This window comes from Amblyomma maculatum, chromosome 6, assembly GCF_055883805.1.
Source record: "Amblyomma maculatum isolate TAMU_Amacu chromosome 6, ASM5588380v1, whole genome shotgun sequence".
Lineage (NCBI taxonomy): Eukaryota > Metazoa > Arthropoda > Arachnida > Ixodida > Ixodidae > Amblyomma > Amblyomma maculatum.
Window position 1 is genome coordinate 46,937,923 of NC_139349.1, and position 18,239 is coordinate 46,956,161.

Genomic DNA, 18,239 nt, shown 5'->3' on the forward strand with positions numbered 1-18,239 from the left:
TCTGCTTGCAGACGCTAGCTAGCACGCTAGTCTCATAGCATTCTCTATCGCCCGCACCGGGGCGCCCTGGTAGGGGTATCGTTTTTTGTTGCCCTGCCACGTACACATAAAATTGGTCGTTTCCAAGGGTGCAATCCCGGCAAGCACTGCGGGACGCGCGCTGCGGAGAAGCAATTTTGTCATTCTTTAACTCGATGTGCTAGCGTCTGCACGCAGACTGAGGCGGTGGAGAAACAATATCTGGCTGCGGATGGTTGCCGCAATCGATGAACCTGTGTCAAGTTCCTCTGATAGCGGAGACATGATAATCGACCGCACGTAGCGTAAACACAATAACAATTTCTAAAGTCGACCAATTCTTCGATCGGGTCGATCGTCAGGCACCTCAACGATACCATAGTGACCGTCTGTTAACGATTCACTTCTTGGCACAGCAGTATGCAGAGCTTTTGACACGTGAAGCGTGTAACGTGCTTTTGACACGTAAAATGTATGATTCGTTTGCAGGTTGAAAGCATTTCTGGGTGAGCAAGAGCGTTAGCTACAGTCTTATCAGCACGGCTACGAAAATACGTCGCGATATTAAGCTCCCCTGTCCGATACTCATAGAAAAAAAAAAAAGAAAAGCCGTCGCCGTCATATTTAATACAGCAGAAAGCACACTGCATGGCACAATCGACCGAGTAGCAGCTTATTTAGACTCCATGACTTCATTCAGCTCTTTTATAGACATCGCCATTATAAGATCCATTGCTGCGTTCTGCAACGATGTGTGCGGAGCACGCAGCTTGGCGAAATTGTAGCAGCAGAAGCGCATGTGACTGGTTTGATTGTTGACAATCAAATGCGCGCTCTTAAATAAAGATTGCCCTGCATGCAGGCCTCCGCAGGTTTCATCTTGTCCTCGATGCTGAACTTTTTCGGGCTGCCATTGTAGAGCAGATCAGGTTGAAATGCTGGCAGAAGTCGACTCGCGTACTAGCCGGACTCGCTTGTACTTTGTGCTAGGCTTTTCACCTGTCAGGGCCGCCTCCCACACGTAGTTTGGATGACGGTCACTACAAGACTGCAAGCTTGTTCGCATAGCCCCATGATACACGGAAAAACGTGGGACAAGCGCCACAACAGGGGAGAGCCACCGGTTTGGGCGAAGCTAGAACCGAAATATAACAGCTTTCAAAAGGTGTTCGTGTTATCCTCAGCCAATAGCTTATGCTGTTTCTCGTTCTATGTTGTCGGTTTTAACACTATTCTTTCGACCAGATTTTAGAGCCGCTCTCGCGTACAGTCATTTTCTGTTGACTAGTGCACCGCCATTCGGATCTGTCTCTCTGGGAACCGCGGGACTGCGGAATCTCCGAAGCCGCGCCTGCACCGCGATTTGTCAGCATTCGGGCGCTGTAAAATATTTTCAAAACCATTTTCACCGTACCATTCTGTAGCTGCAAGGTTATTTGCGTTATCCCAAATTAAAAATTAGACGTCCCTGTCAACGAGTGATATTTGTAATTGATGTCATTCGCGCAGTGTCACACTGTGAAATTCAGTTACACCCGCACCAAAAGGCGCTAGCCCTGTGGTGAGTGTGGTGCGTGACCTACGTCACTGGCTTCGGCCGGGCGGTGTGTAGTCTCTGCGGATACAATGAATCCCCAGTCCCATTGTAGCGGCGTTTACATGGACCCGACAGGAGTGAGTTGGGTTTAATTATCGGGTCGAAAACCGGTTACCGGGTTCATGTAAACCCCGTCGGCTCGGGTCGAGGGGACGACGGGCCGAATCTAGCCAACTCCCGAGCAAAGAGTGAATTGAGGAGGTTTGACTCGCAGGAAGCATGTAAACACTGTTGGTTTGAGCAAGGGCATGGTTGGAGATGAGAGCAGTACGGAAAACGCTACTAATCCGTGGGGGAAAAATCGGAATCGGGTGCCGTCTTCTAGTTCTTCGCCTTGACGCGAGGTGTCGCTGTGATCGCCGCTCGTCTAAAACCCCTCTATCTGGAAAGTAGCGAAACTCTCCTCCCTTCGGCTGCTTTCCTCCTCACTTTCCTCTGATTTCACTCTCCCACCGGCGGGACCGCTGCGCACGGCACGCTGAACCTGCCTGCGCTCGAGGGGCGCCGCGGAAGGGTCAATGATAGTGAATGGCGGGGGCTTTTTGTGCTGCCTTTTAAAGCGTTCTTTTAAATCTGCTTTGCACAGGTAACTACTAATCGATTTGAAAATGTTATGTTTGGTTTTAGCGGCACATATTGTTCGCAATAACAAAGAAGGAAGGAGAAGACACGCTCAAAACGGCAAGAAATGTTTGCATTCAGCATCGCGCTCGGATACTCTGAAGCATCAAGAACGGGAAATAAACTGAGCAGGCAATTATGGTGTCATCTGTGTTGGGTGACAGATAGATGACCCTGAATGAGAGCCAATGACCCCTTCAGAAATATTCTGCATCTTTGCGTGTGAGCGGCAAACCGGCGAATTCTAACATCGATCGCTTCTGGCTAACCTATAAGCAAAAACGTCGATTGTTGTATGTTTTCATTTTCAAATCACATCTGTAAGAAAACGATGAAGCAGTGTTCCTACAGCTGCTAATCAGAGGCAGTGTAGGCGAAAAAAGTGGCTTTTATTTCTTCGCAAAATCAATTGATCGGCAAAGTGACTCAGGCAAAATAGGGTCCTATTTTATTCTCACAATACTGGTTTGCTTTAAAGGTCGTGAGATGTGGCGCATACAAAATACACAGTTCCAAATACAGAAGAAATGTAGCGATAAACACTGTTGCACATTGGAACCAAGTAGCATCTTTGATTTTACGGACACAGCACAGGTCGCTTTGAAAAGGGTCCTAAGACTGGCGCAGGCACATTAATTGCAAACACACATTTTCAAATAAAAATAAATGCACAGAAAAACGCTGTTAGACAATTGGAAGATGCTGAGAAACCTTAACGAAATGAAAAGATATGAAAACGAAGTGCAAGCAAATAATTTTCGTAGAAACATTTTTCACACACGCTACAATCCAATTTTAATTTCGATGATTATAAGCTTCAGATATGCACGAGAATATCTTTAAAAAATGCAAGCAGTTACCAGAAATTTTGAACAATTTACAGATTCATTCAGGCGACAGGCAAAATATTAATTGTATGCAGATTTTCAAACCACAACTTTCACAAATGTTTCAACTTATTAAAACATGAAATTACGAATGCACACTGTCACCGAATCTGAGCTGCAGCGACCCACATGCCTACGCTTTTGCTACCGCATTTACTACTAGTCACTGGAGATATTTTGGAGGCTTCATCTCGGACAAAAATCTGGATCCGTACTTTCACGAAAACACTCACAATCTCTTTTACAACATCGTGGCAGGCTGGGAAGCAAGATACCAATGAAATGCTATCTTTTATCCGGGCCTGCAGTTGTGCAGTGCTGATTGAATTTTTGAGGAGACCCTCTCTGTTACTGCGGAAAAAGTTCTTAGCAATTTTTACAGTTTCGATTACGGCTGGCGATGGGTTCGTCAGTGACATGTGAGACTGTGAAAAGTTCTTCAACTCAATTAACCTTGCCGGAGCCGTGATGGCAATCAGCGAATCACGGCAGTCGTTCTGTTCTACTATTTTATGTTCTGTTTCTGTTCTACTTAAACACTGAAACGCGCAGCAGCACGGCATCGCGTGCATGAAACTGCAAGCGCGCAAGCCACAGGAACGGTACGACGAGGCAGTTTAATGGCGGCAGCAAGAAAATAAAAAACAAGCAAAACAAGATTTTGCGCGCGCTGATGACGTATGGTGACGTGTTTGTCACGTCAAGGGGCCCGGCAGCCAACGACAAACCAGAAAACCCGCCCTCACTCTCTCTTTAGAGAGGGGAGCGTAGAGGAGTGAGGAGGAAAGCTCCGGGAGAGGGAAACGGCGGCAGATCTTACAATTTCGCTACTTTCCAGAGATAGAGGGGTTTTACGCTCGTCCAGAGCCGGCTCTGCGCTCGTCGGGTCGGGTCCATGTAAACCCTGTAGGGTCAAGCACACTCAGCTCTTTCGAGTTTTGAACCGCCCAACATTATGTAGTCTCTGCAGCACAGGGTTGTCACAACGGCCGCTTGCTAAACCTGATAGTGAATAGGGTGTTATAGAGTTTATTCATGTGACGTCATTGCAGCTTCACTGGCAACTATGGTACGCACAACGCAACATTGTAGTGGGGGAAGAAAGAGAGAGAGAGAGGGCCTATGGCGAATCATGAAACGGCGTCTATGAAATCCGAGCTCTGGTTGGACGGCGTTCCAAACGGCGTCTCGTGTCCGACAAATGAACGGCGCGCAGTAGGAATTGCTTCGAAGACATTTTTTGTGTGCTTTTATTTCGAACCGCCTAACGTTATGGCGTCTCCACAATACAGGGTTGCCACAACTGCCGCCAGCTAAACCTGATGGTAAATAGGGTCTATACAATTAAGAACGTTACCTCCGTAACGTTCTTATTTGGATATAGGATGTTCTTAATCTTATCCTGCGAATTGATGCCACTTACCCGGTTACTGATTGGTTTAGAAACGAAAACTACGGGTATTTCGCTTTATTTGCTGCTTTCAGAGGACACTCCTTCCGTGCAATATGGCTTTAAGTCTGCCTAATTGCTTTTTGAAATTGACAAATAAGTATGCGCGACTCATGAGTGTGCGTCTGAGAAGCGCCACTGAAGAGCGTCTAATGTAACGCTGTGTATCACTGGCTCGCCTCTTTCCTACCAGGGTCGATAGCGCCCAGCTCTAGAACCATTTCTGTCGGCGCACATGACGTCGTCCTGAACGGCGACTCAAAAAGGACGCTACTCGCCTACTGCCCTGGGGACAACATCTTATACGGAGATTTTACCGTGGAGGAGCACCTCATCTTCTTCGGGAAGGTGCGTGGAGCTACGCAACGTGTGACTGTTATGTTTTGTTAAACACCTGCAGTCCTAGCTTTTTATCACCTTATTTGAGGAACCCAGGTACGCCAAGATGATCAAGCTGATTTGCTCGATGGAGCCAGCAGACTGTGATGTCACTGTCATAATTCAATCGAACTGTCCTTTGCTTTGTGCAAAACGGTCACGGCGGAGAAAAAAAATGTTGTTAGCTGATTTCCCGGACCGCAGGAGACTCATTCGTCACCTATCCTCCAAAATGTTCATGGAGACCGTGGGCAGATTTAAATTACGTTCATAATTTATTGCAGATAAGAATAAAGACGTGTGCTCTTGGAAGGCGCACGGGAACTGTTAATCCTGCTTTCGCCGACTGGTCTGTTGCAGTTTCTTTCGTGAGTGTGTTTCTAATAAATTTTGTGCACCGCAACAACTGAATTTCTATAACTTTGGTTCTTTGCGAGTCTAAGGCGCGTTTGGCGAAAGTAAACGCAAAGCGGATTCTTGTTTGCTGCCTATCAATCCCTCGACCGGTAACGCCAGCGCTATAGGCACTTCTAGACATATTGAACTCATATTAGTGCTTTGTGCGCACATGATCAAGCATGTTTCGTTGGGCGATTATTGCCTTCATTTAGTTTGCACTTGGAGTCAGACCAATGCTTTTGCATTGAAATGCACATTGCCCGCAGCTGTGTGCTACGTTCGCACCCGCAACCTTTGCCACAGGCAAAGGGGAATTCCATCAGTACAGTCCGGTTCGACGTCACCCGACTCATTGACGACATCGGGCTGTCCTATCGATCTTGGCGCGCCGATGACCTCCCCCACAGCATTCAGCGCTTCCTCAGCACTGTCATCGCCATTACGTCGTATCCTAACGTAAGGAGGCTGCGCATACTCCCCGATTTGCTTGCATGGACCGTTTAAATACCGTTGAGACATTAAATGGGCCTATAGAGCTGCCTGTATTGGTCTTAAAAAGTCCGCTAGTTTTATATTCACAGTGATAAAAAAAAAGAATAATGGTGGATTTCATGAGCGATCTTCTGACCTTTAAATTTTATAGCTGTCTTGAAAGAAAAAAAATACCTGCGATCAAAAATAATGCTCCTCCGGTCCTTCCCATCTCATACACGGGATGCGCAAAAACTGAAAAGACACTGTGGCACGCTTTGACAACCAAATTTATTTTAGCCTAAGTTACATCACGGCAACGAGAGTAGGAAGTTGTATACTCGTACAGACACGAATGAGAGACACATGACAGCGTCTGACTGCATCTCGCTCACTGTGACATTCATGTTGCTGGTGACGCAGAGAGGTGAGTAATAAATATAAAATTAGTGACTTCGTGGTGAATGACTAGCCTCTTTTTTGTTGATATATCCAAGCTTTATTCGACGAATTCATACCCCGCGTGCGTACTCTTCCGTCTACGCCAGAGCATTTGCAAGTTCCCATTCATTTGCGTTGTATAGTACCTACGCACTTTTGCCCGATCACACGGACGAATAACGTTTGCAACAGCTGCTCGGGTTTCTGGCTCTGAAAGGTGCTCAAATGTTCCAGTTAACTTTGACAGCAGCAAAACATAATAGCGCTAAAGGATTTACCGAAGCGATAAAATAATACGAAAAATTTATTTTCGTTCGGGCAATTTCCGGAGATCGATTATATAATTAACATCCCCAAACCACGTTCCCAGCAGAAGCATTCTCGAATGTTTAGCTTTCGAAGAGGAGAATGCACGGTTCTGCCCATGGACAGATTATGGACAGAGGCAAAAAAGCGCCACCTTCCCGCGCTGGCCTCGCGTTCATGGCACATCATTGCCGAGTCGTTCGTACTGACATTCCACAGGCGCCGCGTGCACTTTTCCTTGCTGGTCTGATGTTGCCAACCGCAGAATTACGCATTGTCGTCTCAAAGCACTGCCTCCGCGACAACCGCTGCGTGCTGCTTCCGCGCGTATTGCATGTTTCCCGTAAACATAGCAGAAAGCCACGCGTAGAAGGAGGACAAGAAAGAGACGGAGGTCGCTGACTGTTGGCTTAAAATAAAAATTCAGCGAAAAAGACTTAGCGGTCAATGGCACCACAGGTCAGGCAAATCGACTGCTATATACGGTGCCGAAGGCATAAAGGGCATAAAAGAGCGGGCGAGGTTATAGTAGGAGCACTGATTACGACGACGCCTTTAAACTCTTCACAAAGGGGCCGCTTGAAAGGAAAAGCGAGGGAAGGGAAGAGAGCCACACTACGTCTGTGAACTGAGGGAATGCACTGAGCGGAGGGAAGAGGTGTCTCAACTTTTGCTTTCGAGGAGTGCCGGCGGGCCAGATGGAGGAACAAAACCGAGGTAGTAGAAAACAAAACAAAGAGAAATAAACACACAAAATTGAGGCAGTCGCTGGGAGCAATGTCAATAACCGCGGAATAGATTAAAATAGCACTGCGGATATCTGAACTCATTCTATAGAAACTTCATAGAAAGGGCACTCCAGGATTCCTAAGAAATTAACCGTGCCACGCGGCCCCTGTAGCCCCTTCGTATGAAGATGTTCTGGAACAAAGAAACGAGCTTGCATGAGGCATGTGAAGTTTGCTCCTCTTAACCTCACAAAAGGTAGAGCTTATGCCGCCCCTGCATCAGCATAGTGACTTTATGAGCATTCAAATGGCCCTAATCAAAACAATGTTTGAGTTATTGTGACCTGCGATAGTTGTAAAGACCTTAATTATTTCAACGATGCAAGTAGAACCAACGTCAATAATGAGAACGCAAAAGCTTCGGATGTGACGAGACTGAGAAGTATCAGTTACTGCACTTAATATGAACATAGGGAGATCCACAAGTTTCAGTTTTTTGCTTGTACTGTGAAACGCATATAGTTTGAAAGGTCACGTGAGGCTATCTAACAGCAGTTTCTTGATATTTCAAAACAATGAAATAATGAGAAAGGCGAAAATAATGAGCGATTGCTTAGCTGAAAGTATCGCTCTCTTTCACGCCCCCAGTTCTGTGTCATTTCCCTTCAAGAATATTGTTTCAGTCTCTCTCTCTCTTTCTCGCTAGCTGCACTATGCGCACGTACTGTTGTTTTTCCGGGAGCTCGTGGCCCGATTAGCGATCGCTTCCAAGCCTTGGCGAGCACCTGTGATATGGCGGTGCTTTAGAAATCCGTGTAAGGATAGGGGGGTCTGAAAATAACGAGAGACGATTTCATTCTGCTAACCAATGCAGTACTGTGGGAAGGCACCGAAATCTTGACTTTCCATCCACATTAACAATTTTCCAACCTTATATTGGGGGTGGGCCACCGAAATTTCGAGTGCGACCAAGTCAGTTATGACTCATCCCATAGACCACCCAATCATGTCACCTGCCGACTACCACCTGCCAGAAACATGATTGTGAGGAGGACGTGTTCAAGTTGGCAGGAACGAGGTAGATATAATGCCCCGCTTCAGAACCAAGTCGCACGAATTAACGTTCCTGCAGGACGTAGGAATAGCACCTCTGACTTAAAGTTGGAAGCCAAAGTTTGCAGCTTCTGCCGATTCGATTTCCTGATGGCGACGCACAACTTCATAAACCCGGTTAGGCTTAGCGAATGAGTGCTTTTGCATCTAAAAAGGGGGAACAGTGCAAAAACAGGACGAAGAGAGGAACAAAGAGCACAGTGCTTATTTTATAGTCAAAAACAGACAAACTCTTACTTGGCCTTGTGTTACATAAGAAGCATGCTTGAGTATATTTCAGCTCTTAAGCCATAGACGATAGAACTGTTCGCGGGAAAATGATCTAAATTCTGCAGGACTTTTTGGCTGCTTGTGCATATAGTAAAAGACGTGCTTCGTTCCTGCCTTATTGAATACATTACTGTAGATAAACATCAGAAGCTTTTAGGGAACGTTATATATATATCTAAATCTGCCAGGATGCTCCAGCTCGACGTCTTGCTCTTCCAGCATGGGGTCAGTCGCCTGTCTCACCGCTTCCAAACTGGGGGGGGGGGGGGGGGGGGCGCTGCCGGGTTTGCGGTCTCCCCGCCGCAGGCCTGAACTGACGCAGGCATTTTCGGAATTCCTGCATCCAGCCTTATGCACGCTGAGCAAATACCTCATCAAGAAGCTAACATTGCGGGTGCCTGTGTGCGCACGTAACATCTCAACTCTACCGAGTTTCAGCAGCGGATACCACGTTCAGGTCTTCAGGCTCCTCCTTTGCACGGCAGTTGGCGTGCTCGCGCTGTTTTCGCGGAAGCCATGCGGTGGTTTCTTGTGGTCTTCCAGTGATCCAGTTTTCACTTTGTGGTGTTATTCTCGCGAACTTTCGCGTGCTTGCAGCCTTACTTGCGCCGCTGTCCAACAGGTACTCCATGGCAGTTTCCCAGATTCCCGCCATACAGCAGCCATACAGCACGCAAACCTCTTCTTGTGCCATCACTCTGCAATAGCTACTAAATGACCTTCCCAAGAGGTGTCCAATCTACGCGCCTTTGTGTGTGCCATCTCCTAGGGTTGCCTTCCGTGCTCAGATAACTGTGGCAGCCTCTTCATGTGTTCAGTCGCTCGCATCCTCTGTATTCATTGGAGCTGCAGGAGCTGCAGCGTCTCATCTGACTCAGTTCGTACTTACGCCTCTGCGCTCTGCTGCGCTGACTTGGGCAAAAATTAGAATGTCTCCGAGGATCGTATAGTCACTGCAGCATGCCGTGTCCCTGCAGCCAAACACTGCAGCCCCATTGTGTGTGAACATGTAAGCTCCTCCTCTTTACGCGGCCGTCTTTATGACTTATCTGGCACGGCGCATCTCTTCGTCCGTTGTCATTGCACTCTACTGTTTGTGGTGTGCAGTGTCACCTGTACACGTGTGTTTTGAATCATCACTACTGCCACGTGCCTCCGGGCAATCACTCGGGAACCACATTTCTTTCTACACTGATCGGCCTGCTCCCTGCCCTGTGTCCTTGCGCATCTAGTCTCCCCACAATTCTCTTTACCCAACCCAATGTCAGGCACATGATAGTGATGGTTTGAATCACATGTATACAGGTGACACTGCACACCGCAAGTGGTAGAGGACAATGACAAAGGATGGAGAGATGTGAAGTGGAAGGTAGCCAAACAGTGGCCCAGCGTGATTGTGAAACAAGAAGGACGCGTTTCAAAGTAATATGACGAGACTTCGTCTCATGAGCTAAGGAGGTGTCAAATTGTGCTGTCGTTATATATACTGATAATGGAGAATGTGAATCCTACTTATTTCGGCCAAGTGAATCCCGTGCTGGAGGTCAAATGAGACATAGATAGAGTGGTAACATGCACTTTTATTCAGATCAGCAATAAATAAATAGGTGAATTGTAGAACATCTTATATATCATTTGTTATTTACAGACATCTTCTCGCACCGAAACTCACGTTCAGTAGGCGCAAGAAATATAACACGGTTTCATTACATACAGAAAAAATAAAACACATACTAATAAGTGTCACTGAACAATGTTCCGCAGTATAAATACGTTGAAGGAGAACAGGTTAAACCACAGATATTCAGAAAACTGCAGCAGATCAGGAAAAGCAAAACACATAAGTCGTGAGGGAAGTACGGATGCCAAGCCATAAGTAGTGGCTTCACAGGCTTCTTATCAACTACCTCACACGGACTCGCATTCCAGTGTGGCAATTAACGGACAATGTGCGAGAGAACAATATAAACGTGAAACGTGTTGTAACCTCTTTCCAAATGCATTTATTCGAGTAAAAGTACGTAGACTATGGATGTGTACAGAGTCCACAAACAACTACTAAGATGGGGGTTCTACAGGAAATGTGCGATATAGAACTCCCTTGTAATTTCTGAAAGCTTAACAACGCTATATGCGGCGTATGAAAGATCGACCCTTTTCTTTTCGGGTGCTGACTTCGCAACACATATGCTTCAAGCAGGTATGCGGCTAACGAAAACGGCGTAAAGTCTACTTTACTTCGTTATTTTGTTTTGTAAAAAAATTTAAGCACGGTGCAATAGAAGCGTTCACAGTTCTTCGAGGTTTGTTTGCCAACGCAGGCTACATTTTTGGGAAGCCACTCCGCGAAACTTTGTTCACAGTATCCTGACAACCATGTAAATGAAGCATTTTACATAATTTTGAAAGAATCCATTTTCTCAATAGATAGCCAATATGACTGGTAGCTGGTCTCGAGTCTGGCAATCCAGCTAATAAACTACCGAGCAGAGCCAACATTCTCGAAAATCTCCCTGCCGCTTTTGCGCTATTGAAGCTTAAACACTTTTGCTAGGTGCACTCGAAACTGCGGTCGCGTTTAGTTAAGCTTCACAGGTTGGGCTATAGTAGCAGCGATCGTAACATATGAGCGAAAGAGTACGAGGCGACCACGTTGTTACGTCAGTCACGTGTTCCCAGGGTTTCATGTCGTTTTCATTCAGCTGTTACGCCGCCAGTGCTAGAATATATGGACGTTACACGAGGGCTACTACAGGCGGTTGTACGGAGAGACTTCACAGAAAGCCGAATGCCGGGGATGCGGCGCGTCAATCGGGCCGACGCGGAGGTGGTAACGTTGGGGACGCATGCGCAGTACGTTTGCAGACGAGTGACACACTTTTGCACATGATAGGACAGTATACACAGTACTGTGTGTACAGAATACCACTACGGCAGGTATGATCAAAGTAGCGCAACTTGTTTTTTTTTTTTTTTTGTTTTCCTCTTCGATATATATTTATGTTGTGTATACATGTATACCTTTGTGTCTTTCGGAACGACTGAAATCGACAAGGTATATGATGTCTTCGGCGCACGTTAGTACGTGCAGTGTGTGAGTGTGTTGTTGTAATATGAATATGTATGTACATTAACGTTACACACGTAGACAAAGCTATATATATAAAATAAAAACAGCTGAGACAGTCGCGACTGTTGGGAGAATATACCGGCACGGCGATGGACCGAGCATAATTTATGCGCGCTAAGATAACATCTTTGTCCTTGCGTCGAAAACACCCATTGTGCTGCAACATTCGACGTAACCGAGTTCAGACAGGCGGGCATATTCGCAGTTTGTGATTGAGCTTACTGATTTACATTTCTACGACTAAGCAAATGGCTGCGGTACAGTAAAAGCAGGTGGGGTAGCTGTTTCCAGCCATTTTAAGCCGGCACCACAGTTTTTGGATTTTGCTTCAATTTATACAAATAGTAAAAAAATATGTATGTCAGCTTAATTCAGAATGACGCCAGTTCTAACGCAGACTTATTAAACAGAAGGACAGTTACCAGAGAAACATAGAAGCAGTGTTTTTTGACATCCGAAAACAAGCACTCGGAAGTGGCGTGTTACTAAACAAGGAAAGAAAAATCTAAAGTGGTAGGCTTCATACCCTATAGGGCTCCATTGTAGCTTAGCGATTCAGATTAAGTTTCTTGATTACACGCAGCATATGCCCATGTCCTAGCGTGAAAATGCCACTGCTTCCTTAAAACTGGTGCTGCATAATGTTCCGCCACATGATCAACGTTTGTACCAATTAACACAGACGTTGCACTCTACTGACAGACACGATAAGTACAACGCACGTGCGCAGGAATAAATATTAGTTTCTCGTTCACTTTTTGTCTGTTCGATAACGCTAATAACACTCGGCTCGACTGTACTTCGCACAGTTAGAGTGAACAATAGAGGGCACCTCTATACTAGAGATACGGGCTTGATGCAGTGCACGCTGAAAGTAACTAATGCAAGACCCATTTGATGTGAGATCCGGTATGGAGAGCATGGATCAGACATCGACTTACGCGGATCCTATTTGACTTCGCATTGTTTCTCCTTCATTCGGGCGTGGTTCTTTTCATTCTCTACAAAGAACACTGCAAATAAAAAGAACCCGCGGATCTGACCCTCGAGGCATGTACAATAGTCGTCGACGTAGCGGGCAAATTACATATTTATGCAAAACTATATATATGTTTGTGTATATATATTATATATATATTTCTACAGACATGATATGATTTCTCGCTTATCATCGCTGCTTGAAGTTTAATTGCACGAGCTGTTGTCATCGACGCTTGGAGAGCGATAAATATATGTTACACAATAGAAACGCTATATATATGTATATATATAAACACTTTCTCCCCCACAGTGAACATGCGTATGGACAACACTTTGTATGTAAATAAGTTAGCAACGTTGTGATTAAGAACAAGTTACATGCCCTTCAGCAACAACTGCGCATCTCCAATGGCTCCCCTGCAGAGTACATAATGACCTTGCAGGACAAGAATGAACACCGTGTTGCCTTTGTATAACATGGACACTGCTGCGAATCTAGATAGCGGGACATTGTATGCTGGTCCATTTACGACTCAAGGCTGAGCACTCTAGAAGCTATAGACCAACGGGCTGCGTCCACCACGACAATTTTCATTGGAGACTCTCAGTCAGGAAGCAAACTAGTAGCCCTAGAGCGAGTCTTGTAGATCCATTCAACTTAATGTCACTGAGCATTCGCACTGCCCCCGCTGGTTTTTCACACAGCATGGTCTTGCACAGAAGTCACAAGTACTGAAAATTCCGCGCATGCTGGATTCTAGTTTAGAGTAAGATAAAGCCTTACATTCCTCGGTGTCGATGTTGCGATGTCCCGCGTCTCTGGACGCGCTGCAATGTAGTGCTACACAGTGATGCACAGCAGAAGGCAAAAAAAAAAAAAAAGGGAAATGTAAAAAACAACAACAAAAAACGACATATAACAAGAAATACGGTGCAGTAAGCGAGCGAACTGAGACGGCAGCCAGCCATCGGTGGTCGCCGAGGAGCCTTCGAAACTGGCCAACCTGGTCTTCGCCCCAATGAAAAAATGTGGTCATTACATTATGCACTTCGAGTGTAGATTAAGTTAGAAGCGTAAACCACCGCTGATGCGAGAACAGCGCTAAACAGGCTCCGTGGTGTATGTACAGTAACGGGTGCAAACTGCGTGGACGTGCGAAACATTAGCCGTAAACTAAAGACTTAAACGTGCGAGCGGTGATCCCATCCGCGAACTGCAGCCTCCACTTGTAGCCGCCTTCGTCTCTGCGCAGCGCGCCGCTTACCTAGCAGTACTTTGTGAATATCAGCTTTGTTTTTGCTTCTTTTTCAATCTCGCTCTGACCTACAAAAAGAAAAAAAAAAAAAAACCTAGCAAAAGTAATCTTTCTTCTTCGTACCACCGCATTCACCAGCCTTCGTGTCTGCTACCAATTAATGCCTCCGTTCAACGCCCACAGAACGACCTTTAGGCGAACTGAGTAGCCCGCGGATGCCAGCAGCTGGCTTTGTTAAATCCGTGAACACCTAATCCCCAGACACCTAGGACGGCTTCTTGAGTCGACAGCAGACTACAGAACTGAGCACCAATGATGTTGTACTTGCCCCTGGAGTTAACACTTGAGAAAAGACCGAACTGATAGGCTTTTCTGGTTTCGAACAAAAAAAAAAAATAATGCAGGGTGGAACTAACATTGCCATTTAAACCAGTTCGTCCGCGCCAAGAATGTAGATACCTAAAGGAGAGAATTTAAAATATAGGCGGTTACGTGAACATGTGCAGCTCAGCAGAGCAAAATAACGCGCGTAAAAAAAGTTTTGTACGCACTTTCACTAAGGCACGATATATAAAGAAGCCAGCGTAAGAAAGCCTTCCATTTGAGAGATCCAAGGAATTGTGTAGTACACTGGGAGCTGGAATACTACGCGCAGGCGATGATACACTTCGGCTATGGTCAGGATGAAAACGGCGGTCATGTCAGTGGAGATGGTTACAGCATTTTTCTTTTTTTTTTTTTTTATACAGGATCCGAAACCTCGCGGATGATAACTGAAGTCCCTGTTTCCGGCTCTGTTGCTGTTCCTAAGATTAGCCTGCCGTGGCGGGCGCAACGAACGAATGACGGGCGAAGAAGCAGCGGGCAAGATAATCAAGGTTGTGTGAATATGTCGGAATGGTGGCCGATTGTGAGTAGGAGATAAAAAAAAAAAAAAAAAAAAAAGAAAGCTGAGATTCACAAACCTGCCCGCCAGAAACGGGCGTGTACAGGATTTTGGAGCTAGCGCACTCGTCAGGAGAGTTGGATATGTAGTGACACCAACAAAAATATCTTCGAAGAGCACGAACAGCGACGTGCACAGTGTGACCCGTGGGAAGCGTACCAATTGCACTCTGATAACTAAGCGGTCTTCTGATGGCTCAAAATGTCGCTTTGTTAGCATTTCCATGCACTAAGCAGATATAACGAGCAGAGTAAGAAAAATGAACATCTTTTGCACTACACTTTCGAGGTGTGCCGTAATTTTCATATAAGTCCAATCTGATCAGAGATGGATAAAGCGAGCGACGAAGATGAAAATGAGGAATGCATGAAAGCAGCAGATTGTTTTATGCAATTGTCGTTATTTCCTAAGCGAGCACATTCTTTTGGACCTGCATTTCGATATTCCTCACAGGATCGAAGCAACAGCCTTAAAGTGAAGGCTTTTCGAAAGCTATATCTTCAAGTGCCGTTTCAAAGTTCTTCAAAATCCCACCGGGGAATATCCCTACCGAGAGGATAAAAACCCTTCCATAGTTAGTGCTAATAAATTAAAAAAAAAGCATACTAGTTAGCAAATGAAACTCTACCGATAGGCACACGACAGCCTCGTCGTCGAAAACGCTCTGCTTGAATCAGCACGTGCACTATCAGTAAATGCTTGAAGCTTGCTGCCAGGGTAATACTCAATTGTACACCTACTGTTCTCCATTCAACTGCTCTTATCATTACGAGCGCGCAACGTGTTTTCGAATCGAGACAGAGTAGTCATGTCACTTAAATGCACATGCGGCATCGTCTCCGTAGCTCGGTGTTTCGTGCAATAGGTGCCAACCGCAACGACACACATTTCCACAGGTCCACAGGCCAGCTTATCAAGCAGCAACAGCAGCAGTCGACAAGCGCTCTTCTTACTAGAAACGTCACTAGGACTGAACCCTGGTCAAGAAGGTAAAACACGGGCAAATGGCAATACCTATACAGACGTATGTACAAGATATATAAGTTAACTAAATGCAGTCCCTCCATCGGCGACAGAGCAACGCGGAAATGCTGCAGTGTCACGAGCAACAACAATATTGATGGAGCTTGCTAGAAGCGCAGGTGGTCAAGGGGAGGAGGTATAGTAGCAACGCAGTAGCAGCAGCGGTATGGGTAATCCTTCTTATCCGGGTGGAATCACGACCTCTTGAAGGAGAAGAAGGGGAACCTGGACTTGTTCGTCGGAGCTGGCGCCATGAGCATAGGCATCTGGTTCTTATGGGTTATTTGGATCTGTGAGTGAAAGAAAAGAAGAAGAGAGAAGCAATAATTACTAATAGAAGTAGCGGTCGTTGCTGCCACTGTAATCATAAATTAGGGGAGGCTCATGGTGAGAAATAAGTTTTTTTTTCTCGGTGATCTCTAAGAGCTCCCTATCTGGTCAATCACTAATAGGTCTTGGCATGAGATTCGTCATTCTCGTCGTCTGGAAGAGGCATGCGATATGCATTTTCCTCAGATAGGAAACTGTATTCCGTGATCTCTCAATTATGCAAGTCGCCTAGAATAATTTGTGTGTGTGCATGCCTGCTTTTCATTTCTTTGCTGTTATGTATTTTATGTATTTTATGTATTTTTTTTTTGCTTTACTTTGTGTGCTCATTGATTGTTACGTTTGCGTGTGTATAAGCCTGAACACATTTGTTACAAGTCTTTCAGCGTGTCTCCACTGCTGTGTATATGTATGTATGGGCCTAAACTAGCTTCGGCTATTGGCCCAACATTTTTTTGCAATTTGTACATTTTATTGAAATAAATGATTGAAATGATTGATTGATTGAAAAAAATCAAACGAACAACGTAAAAACGAAAATGCAAAAATTCTTCCAAAAACGTTATTGTGGCTTTTCAGCATAGCTACGTCCTGCGCAAGGAAACCAAGTCACGTCAAGAAATCATTTCGGGGTGCTAACTGAGCTCATGCTTAAGCATGGGAAAACTACGAGAGATGCCGATTGGCTACAGATGAACATGCATATTCCCTCAGAGTGATGAAACCACCTTGCTAAGAACGCGGTCATTAACGTGAGTGCACATTATTTCTCGACGAAGATAATAGGATGCCAAAAAGCACTTCAAGCACTCGAGACAAGTAGCATTTCCCCATTCTTACCGTGCAAGGCGGCTGTACCCAAGGCTCGCCGTCTATCTGCATCGGAAACCTTTTTCTCGTTCTGCAGGATCGCAAAAAAAAAAAAAAAAAAAAAAAAAAAGAGAGAAAAGAAGGCGCCAGTGAAACATACACTGCGCACGCTCATTAGAACGCTTATCAGTCAATGATACGAGAGCTAGTGGAACGACCGATATACATGCCATTGTGTTCGCTCCTTATCACCGCGTCCTGAAAGCAGAACATAGCATAAAAATTCTTGTATCTTGCGCTACATTTTACCGTTGTTGCATCCAATCCAAAAGGCAGGTTTCCGAATGTGCACATCTAATATCTAATACATACAACCAGTATTTTTGTGTGTGCGTGCGTGCGTGCGGCTGGATACTTGCCAATGAAGCTACATATTTGGTTCCTGCTCCGAAATCATGCTCCAGCAAAAAAAAAAAAAAAAAAAAAAGGCAGCAGTAGCAAAAATATATTTCACGCCGAGTGTTTTCTTTAGTTGGGTCAAAGTTTCCGAATTCAATTTCCATGCGCGCCCGAAATGCTAGTAGACAGATGGAAACGTTAATTCAGAAAGATGATCCCAAGTAGAACTGTTGTACGTAGTCTCTTCTCCAAGAGCCAAGAGCATATAGCGGATTATGCACTGACGTGGCTGCAACGATGATGCAGCGTGTACATGTGGGCTTCCCCACGTATGTGCCGCTTTCCAACAACGGCACTCCGCCTCATCTGCTTCACCCCGCCGGGGTGGCGCAGTAGTTAGGGCACTCGACTACTGTGCCCAAGGATGCGGAATCGAGTCCGGGCCTCGGCCTCTTCCATTTTCTTCCAACTAATCCGGTCCTGTGCTAGCTGCATCCACTTGGCCCCTGCGAATTTCTTAATCTCATCCATCCCCCTAATTTTCTTCCCTTCCTGCTACGCTTACCTTCGCTTGCGATCCAATTGGTTATTTTTAGATACCATCGGTTATCCTCTCTGCGAACTACATTCCCTGCCCATGCCAATTTCTTCTTAATTTCTACTAGAATATCAGTAACTTGATTTA

At 45.6% G+C, this 18,239-nt stretch overlaps 1 protein-coding gene across 6 annotated transcripts in view; it reads right to left on the bottom strand.

Moving 5' to 3' along the window:
- Positions 1-11,637: 11,637 nt before the first annotated feature.
- Dgk (diacyl glycerol kinase 1) overlaps positions 11,638-18,239 on the bottom strand; it is a 523,491-nt gene continuing 516,889 nt past the window's right edge. For all 6 annotated transcript variants that reach the window (XM_084606564.1, XM_084606561.1, XM_084606562.1 and 3 more), the window contains 2 exons: positions 17,186-17,246; positions 11,638-16,305 (listed from right to left, as the gene is read on the bottom strand). In XM_084606564.1, the coding sequence (XP_084462690.1) occupies positions 16,210-16,305; positions 17,186-17,246 (157 nt within the window). In that variant the 3' untranslated portion in view covers positions 11,638-16,209. The remainder of the gene's footprint in view (positions 16,306-17,185; positions 17,247-18,239) is intronic.